At 45.6% G+C, this 8,687-nt stretch overlaps 1 protein-coding gene across 1 annotated transcript in view; it reads left to right on the top strand.

Annotated features, from left to right (window-relative positions):
- The first annotated feature begins 340 nt into the window (after positions 1-340).
- The window catches only part of LOC110980823 (neuroligin-3-like), a 43,481-nt gene continuing 35,134 nt past the window's right edge, over positions 341-8,687 (top strand). The window contains exon 1 of the mRNA XM_022237828.2: positions 341-1,183. Coding sequence (XP_022093520.1) covers positions 727-1,183 — 457 coding nt within the window. The 5' untranslated portion in view covers positions 341-726. The remainder of the gene's footprint in view (positions 1,184-8,687) is intronic.

Genomic DNA, 8,687 nt, shown 5'->3' with positions numbered 1-8,687 from the left:
CTATGAATATCGGAGTCTAAGCCAACATGAAATAACTAACCGCCACGACCCAACATGGCGCCATTCGTCCATTGTTTTCCTCACAGCAGGTTTCCGGTGGTTTATTACTTCGATCCAAAAAACAATCCGCAAATCGATGGGCCTACACCCTATCCTGTTCCCATGCGTGCTACAGTAATTTGGCCATGGTGCCGCTAGGATGACGTCACCAGGAACGGAGCTCCACCCCCCCCAAAAAAAAGCGCGGGCCTTCCCCTCAGCAATTCTAAATTCCTTTAATGAAATCAATATCTTTACATTAATTGAACCCATAAAATGTCCGACGCGAGCCGAGTCACTAGGGTTGAATAATGCCTCTTCCTCCGCAAACTGTACCACGCGCCAGCAACACCGCTCCACTCCCCTCCAGTTTCGAATCGAACGGGTCCAGATGTAATTGAACCCAAGGAGGCCGTGCTCGGCAGCTTAAGTGTAAGCCAAGAGAGAGGCGTCAGACTCAGCTCGAGACGTAGACACGGGAGCAACGGTACATTGCGCGTGGCGTGTCTGAGTGGTCCACAGCCACTGCACCCGCACGAGCGCTTTGGGATTTCGCTCCATTAATAAAAACTCTCCACTGAAGAATCTCGACTTGGATTTTAGTAGTTCGTGGTATTGGGGAAAAAAGGTCGGCTGGGCGTGTGGTGTGTGAGGGGCGTTCTGAAAATTTCGTGGTCAATCTTCAAGATGAATTCGCTGGATTTTGTAAATACGGTGTCGCCGTGGTGGTGTGCGTTCGCACTGATGGTGCTGCAACCCCTCATGCCTGCCAACGTCGCCGGCGACTCGGACTCGACCTGGGCCGTGGGGCTGACGGACCCGGTCCAGGTGCCGGGTGGGCTGATCCGCGGCCAGCGGGTCCGGCTACGGAACCGCCACCTGGGCCCCGTGGAGCAGTACCTGGGCGTGCCCTTCGCCCGGCCGCCCACAGGCCACCTGCGCTTTCGCCCGCCCCAGTTCCCGCCCATCGGCTGGTCCGGGGTGCGCAACGCCACCAAGTTCTCGCCGGCCTGCCCGCAGCTGGTCCGCACAGCCGAAGGGGACTTACCAAGCTGGAAGAGCGAACCTCTCCGTAGCCGCTGGCCCTTCCTTCAAGTCATGGACGAAGATTGCCTTTTCCTCAATATCTATGTGCCAGCAAGAGGTGAGTAAAGTAAAACCCTGTACTGAATCATAGCCGTCGGTCTTCCTGTCTAAATGCAAAAAAAGTGCTACTGTTTTTACGCGGGAAAGTGCAGCTTTCAGACTTCATGAAAAGCCTATCGCATTATCAATTTCAAGGATCGGGCAACGAAGAATTATAAGGGACCATAACATTTTTTTTAGTGCGGATGCGCAATACATGCGCGGCTTGGAAAAACTGAATGGCTGTCACCGATCGGTGCAGTTCGAAAACCTATATGAGTATACGCGAGCATACTGATGTGAAATTAGACATTGCTCTAATACAATGAGAAATAATAACCACATGGAGCTGTGATTTAACAACCCAGTTTAATATCAGCGACACACTGATCTGAACAATCTCCGCGGTTATTTTCACAAACTTCCAAATAGCTTATAATCATTGCTTACATCAGCAAGCATCCATCAAGCTGTGGAACCTATGCCTTCCATTACACATTTTTTTCTCCCCTTGAAACCTTAGTAACTTGAGTGGCTTTTAGCCTTCTAATGGACGAAATTCCATTTTCAGAAAATGGCAAGGGGGCGTAGAGCATTTTTTTCCAGCTATGCAATGTGTGAATTGGAAAGTGCACCAGCCTACAGCTTCAGCGTCTTCGATGTCATTACATGTATAAAGTATGCCAGTAAGGGTTTTGTCCCTCGGGAATGGGGCTAGCTTTATGAAGGGCCACCCAATGGGTTTGGCCATACAAACTACTAGTTATCAGTCTTCAGTGTGATAAAGAACAATGAAGCCACGAATCCCAAGTGACGGGAGGGGGCGTGCCCTAAAGTGCCTGTCGCCTGGATGAGATTTTCTTGAGCATAGTTGCATTAATATGAATCAAAGTGGGTCATTACAGTGCGCTTTCTCCGAGGAAATCAAGTTTCACATAAACAAGCTACCTTTCCTTCAGGTGCAACTGATCAAATTTTAATGTGGCCATTCTTTGCAGCAAGCCTTTATAAGGCACGAGCCACAGTCATCATGCAAGTTAGATCGTAGAAAAAGAAAGCCAAATAGAGCAAGACTGGACGGCGTATTTGCAGCTTTGCCGTCGAACCCAGATACACTGTTTTCCCTTTAAAGGCCGCGATGCGAGGTTCCACTCAAGTTTTGAAAATGCAGCCTGCTCGTACTCAAGTACGACAGACTGTCAATTGCTACATACTATCCATTCGGCCGGATGAATTTTAATAAGCTCACAAGTCCAACGGTGTAAGAAAAACACTTCATCGATTCAGCTCAGCTGAACGTACCACTAGAGGGGAAAGCATTAATCCTATTACGACAATATCCCGACTGCCTTCGGTATGGATAGCGTCAATTCTTTATTGACCGTCAAGAGCGCGAATACATGACGCCATGGCACCAAGCTCGCGCGTGCAAAAAAAGCCAACCATTAATCCAGATCACGTGATCGGGTCGTGACGGCGGTATTTTCTAAAAAATGTGTTCACGGCGTGACCAAATTTCGTATCATTTGCACTGGCGACGGATCTTGGGACTTGTTCCTCCTAATGACCAGATCGTTTGACAGCAACACACTCAGCCATATTTCTCTCTCTCTCTTCCCTTTCTAAAACGGTCAAGATTGCTTTGCACAACTTATTAACAAATTTCCGAGTTGTCCGGGTATCGAGTCACCGCTCTGACCCACGGACTGGAAATGAGTCACGTCTCTGTCAAAATGTCATTAACTTTGCGTGCTCTCAGTCTGAAAGGAAGATACGCAAAAAAAACTTTATGTTACATGTCCTGCCACATGCAAAAGAGTATTGCATAGTTTCTTGAATGACCAAAATGGGAAAAAGTATAAATACCAGGAACGTTTTGTCGACATTTTATACATGTATATCAATCTTTTTATCTTTAATTTTGTGTTTTCTTGAATAAAAATTAAACAAGGCGGATGTCAGTATACAGGAAAAATAAATACAAAGTGTAATCTCTCTCTCTGACATGAACAGTGTTTGCACCTGCTATATTTCTACGAGTCGGCCTATAGATTGCGTGGGGTGTGAGATGACAAGAGTCTAATTTCATTCTGAAGTCGAGTAACGAGTTCAGGCGAATCATTAAATCGTGTGATTTTTTACAGTGTCACTTGGATTACGGATGGTGGGAGGGATATAAAATATCACATTTAGCACCGCTGGCATCATTCATAATTAATAGAATATTCATGATTCTCATGGCACTTGTTTGTACAGGGTCTTTCCTCCGTGTGCTCATGTTCTTGACGGAGAGAACAGCGGTAGACCTGCTGTTAAATGTGGCACGACACGCATGCGTATACGACGTTTAACAATGTTTTGTGTTGAGCGTTGTGCCTTGTGCGTTTTTTTAATCGAACGCGCTAGATCGGCGAATTCTTCTGGTTTGAGCAGCAGTGATGCTGACGGGAGTATCTCGTGATGCGCCCCAACATTATCGCACTCCCACGCAATGTTGGTCCTTCTGCGCTGCTGGGCTGGATGTCATTTGCGATCACGTCCGGGTGGGGCCTTTCGGTTAGCTTCTAGTGGCTTGGCCGGCGCGTGCGACCCTGGCTTCCTTCACTTTATTTTGCACAGGGCCAGCTGGATTTCTTTTTCGTGAAGGTGGCAATGTTTTATTGGACTCATATCACATTTTGCAGCGGGTACGCATTTCTCACTACTGACAGGTGGCATAATAGCGTTGGGGGAATCGATCAAAGATAGTGTAGATTTAAGCCAGGATTTGTTTATTTCAAGTGTCTCACATGTTCACAAAAGGAAATGTATCTCTAATGCACTTTTTTTCCAAATTTATGAAATATACTCGAGTTGTTGATACCAACTCGCCTTTTGCCCGACTGGCGGAAGAGATAGAGAAATTCTTATGTAAATTTTGCAATCATTGCTCAGCAGTGATGAATCCATTATGTGTGAAGAAGGGGCACCCAAAATGCAGGTGAATCGTGACCATACAAGCCTGTTGGTGTAGGCCTAATGTGTATTACTATTAGCTCATCTGGATAAAAGAAATATCCGTCTTTGAAGTTTATCAGATAACCGGTTGACACCACAAAAGAGACAATTCATTCCCTTAAACCAAAAAGCACAGAGAAAAAAGAAGGAAAACAGCAAATTGGTGCTTGCCAGTGCACTTTTAAGCGTTTGTTTCCCGAAGTTATAGTGACGTTGTTTTACTACGCCGATTTCGTACGAAGAGCAAATTGTGTGACAGTTCTGGTTCATACAAGTGGATTTCGAGGGGGTGGAAGATTTATATGCCAAGCAAACATCAGCTGAGAACCAGTCCAAATAAACACGCTCCAGTACTGCGTGACTCCTTGACTGGTGGCCAGTGGAGAAATCTTTGCGGTTTTTAGCGAAATTCTGCACTTGACAGCTGAATGAAATTGGGCCTGAGTATCGTTCACTGTTTTATACATATCACAGGAACAAAGAAAAATCGATATCATTTCTTGTATTACGTCCACTACTGTTATACCGAATCGTCACGGTTGGCTATATGGGTGATCGCCTTGTCCATGATTTCTACGAATATTACAGTCAGTTTTCAGGGATGGCAAACACGAAGAAAATAACCACATGTGCAAGATGGTAGAAAAAGTCAGTAGGGCCTACCGTTGTAGGGTGAGCCTGCATAATTATGGTCCACTCGGTGACAGACGGTGTCACCCTCTGGATTTGGATCCGAAGAAACAACACGCTCACACCTGCCAGCGCACATGCTGAAAGCCTACCGGATCCGGTAAAAATATCTGCCGTGGATCAACGGATTGGACTCTTGTTTTTTTATATCTTTCAACTCGAGCCGCACTTCTCAAAAAAGATACATTATACGGCTTGGCGTTATGTTCGGGGCTTGACTAAGCTTGAATAGCGGAAGTGTCGTAAAAAAAATTCCACCGCCAGAAGCGGTGAATTTTCGAAGCCGTCGTCGTAACAAGTTCGGGGCTTTTCCCCCCAAGTGCCACCCGCGAGTGGTTTATGGATATAATTTGATTAAAATCCGGGAATCGTTTTATTTACAGTTTCTCAGGGAGGAGTATTTATGAGAAAAATGTGCAGCCGACCGTTGCACACTGGCGTTGGATTCCCCGGAGGGAGAGAGACACGCAAAGATAGATATTGAAGACTCATGAAGCAAGCGAGGAAGACGGGAAGATATTTGATAAACCACTCTCGGCAGCTGGGAAAATCTTGTGGAACACCCACTTCGAGGCCTCGGTGAATTTTAGAGCAGGTCACGGTTCACAACCGAGTAGGGAAAAGGAAATGTAAATTCCCCCTTTAATTTTTTGTCTCACCGTCTGGTCCCAGTTGCACGTACAAACATTCATCTCTCAGTTCCTTGCGTTTCGGAAGCTGACTTGTAATTCTAACACCGATTGTTACTAAATCTTGCAGACATCATTGCGCATGCTCTTTGTATTTCTGCAAGCCAGTGGTGCTAGCTACACCTTTTTTAACAATCGTTGCTTCCACAAAAGGAATCAAAATAAGAAAAAACATTAAAACTTGAATTTGCCTAATATTCGTATCCGTATTACACCTCTGTGAAGTTAAAACTCACACCTCCATCTACCCGAGTTAACGCGTCTAAAGGTCATAACGGTTTTCGAAGGGCGTCTTCCAAGACATTTGGGTGCCAACATCGAGTCCTGATAATACGAAATTAATTATAATTTGGCATTTTCTAATGAGCGACTACTTCCCCTTCCGTGCAAAAGGGGGTCTAGATTTAATAACACCCACACCGCACTTGAGCGATCCTCGCATCTACTCTTCTGCTGATCACACTTCGCCAGGTTCTTAGCACTTTTCTCCGGGCGCCAACTCCCCTGAGGTGAGCTGAGATGTTGACCTATCGTAAGCCGACCTGTTTTTCTCTTTCTCTCCCTGTCGTCCAAGCCTTTCTCCCCCGATGATGCGGTAGTGGAACCCTCATATGGACACCATTCACCTGCAATCCCGCCATTGCATCCAGCACCCGCTCATTTATTATAAGGGTTTGGGTTTCACCAGGAGAGAATTAGAAGGTGTAATCCAGTGAGCAGGAGCGTGCAGTTTACATACGGTTGCTTGCGTCCGGGAGATTTCGTACATGTGCGAGAGACCAAAATATATGCGGGAGGTTTATGAGTTTCAAGAGAAAGAACACACGACCTTTTGGAAGTCTTTTTTATGTTAGAAGCGAAAGTGGAAGATTCTGGCAAGGATCTAGGGGTGGGGTTTAGGAGTCAACACCCCCCGTCACCAAAACAATACAGAAAAATGAAATAACAATTGCAGTAATACTAAAAGGGTGGCTTCCCGTAGGATTAATATTAAATGGTAAGGTGTCCGCCTGTTCGCAACAATCAGACATTCAAAAACTTGACAGACTTGAAACCCGGGTACCCTCCTGAAAAAATACCGAAAAGACTGAAATACCGCAATCATAATGCTGGCTAACTTTAAGTACTCCATGTCTGGCAATATAGTTCAAACGCCAAATGTGTGGCAAAAGGGTAGTGGCATATGCTGCAAAAAACGTCGAATGCCACAGTGTCTGGCAAAAGTGTGAACAGCTGAAAATTTGGCAAAAAAAATCCAGCGCAACAATGTCAGGCAAAAGCTCAAGTGCTAACATATTTGCCAAAGATGCCACTGTTTTCCATAATAGCCACAAACCTGGCAAGGAACCAATGAACAAACGCACCCACCTGGCCAAACGTCACACGCCAAATTAAAACTATGACACGAATTCACAATATTCACAAAGAGACTACGCAGTTTGTGTCCCGGGCGTGGAAGTGGACGACTAAAAGTATCTTCACAGGGACAGACATTATTTAATGGAATAAAAGGAAGAAATCAGTATTTCCTGTTTTTCAAAACTGACGAGCGATTTATTTTGGTAAATGTCTCCCCGGTCGTTTTAGTAAATGTTTGGCAGTTAGTTCGGGAACCTCAGTAATAAAGTATCCGTGTCAGTTGTGTGGTCTGCTGCTGTTCCTTGATTTGTTATTATAGTTTCGTGGTTTGAGGTGTGGATTTCACTCATGCAACTGGAGGGTAATCACACATGCGGGCAGAACGAAGGCATACCTGTGGGGATTTTCAGATGCAGGCCCGTTGCACTTGTCTGCAAGTTATCATTAGCCCCTTCTCGGAACGTTTTCGTTGGAATTGACCAACCTGTCTGGCAAAAACAAAAGGAAAGCCCGAGTGTTTCACTAAGCAATATATTGAAAAGGGGAAAGACAACTCCCAGACTGTTAGTTTTTGGCATCGACTGTAATTGATGGCTGTAGCTGACTTTAAGTCGCCAGATCTGGGAACGACGCCATCTTGGGGTAGCAACCTTGTCCCCAAGACCTATTGTAGGCTCTCGCAGTCGTGTGTCAATTGCTGAAGCTTTTCAACGCTAACCCACAACCAGTAGATCACCCACACACAAAAAGACATTTCTTCACAAACTTGCTGCAACTACTTTAAAATACATTTACTGTTTACAGGTTAAGCGTTATTCTCCTCACTCAGTAAGACGTCAGCGTCTTTTTGCACAATTTCGTGCTTCATGACTAATCCTCTATATATTTCTACAGTTTATCGGTAATGTGCGAGTTTGACACCTGCGACTGTTTTCAGCTTTGAACCATACGTGATATCTTCAACCAGTCAATGGTCGACAGATTTCGCGCCTTGTAATTGGTCAACGCGTTAAAACTCTTGGAGGCGCTCTATTGTGAATCGCCCGTATTGAATGAATCTGATCACAGGCAACATCCAGTGGTATATGGGTGAGGGGTGCGGCGTCACTTCCCTGGAGATAATTCAAAGAGGATTGTGCCTGCTTAACTCGACCATGTATTTCACGAACCCTTGGAAGTCTTTCGAAGAGGCAATAATTCTGTGAGGTCTAGGAAGAAATAAAGTATTATACGACGGGTCGTGAAACCCGCTCGATCAGGTAGAAACGGAATGTGTTATTCGCACCCAATGAACAAGTCGGAATATGTTCACATACCGACACTAGCCTCGGAGCCCGTGGGCAAAAGGCGACGAATGCGAGCCAGAAAGCCAAATTTAACCTCACATTCATGTTTATGTGCCACTTGTAAGTACACTGTATCCATTGGGTACACAAGAAGCGATCTGATTTGGTGCCTGCGGGCGGGCGTTCTACCAGTGAACCGAGGATAATGGCGGGCCCCGACGCGCGTTCAGGAAGCACGGTGTAGGTGACATTCTCAGTCGTCGGCTCCGTCCACGTTCCGTGAGATATTCTCATTTCGCTTCTGAACTCACCAGATGGCTAGCATTGAGCTCGCTTAACCTTTGAAATGGCCGTCCCCGTGCTAGTTCAATTCATTTGGTTTGTCAGTTTTGCTTAATAGCGACATGACTCTTTGGCGTGCCTGTGATTGGATGAGCGTACATGTATACAGTCGCTTAAAAAAAAGGTAAAGCTATGTACAATCTGCCCCGGTAATATTCTA

Source organism: Acanthaster planci, linkage group LG14, assembly GCF_054643075.1.
Source record: "Acanthaster planci isolate LZ-2023a linkage group LG14, COTS_SCS, whole genome shotgun sequence".
Taxonomy (NCBI): domain Eukaryota; kingdom Metazoa; phylum Echinodermata; class Asteroidea; order Valvatida; family Acanthasteridae; genus Acanthaster; species Acanthaster planci.
Note: the sequence above shows the minus strand (reverse complement) of the source record. Positions and strands in the feature narration are given on the sequence as shown.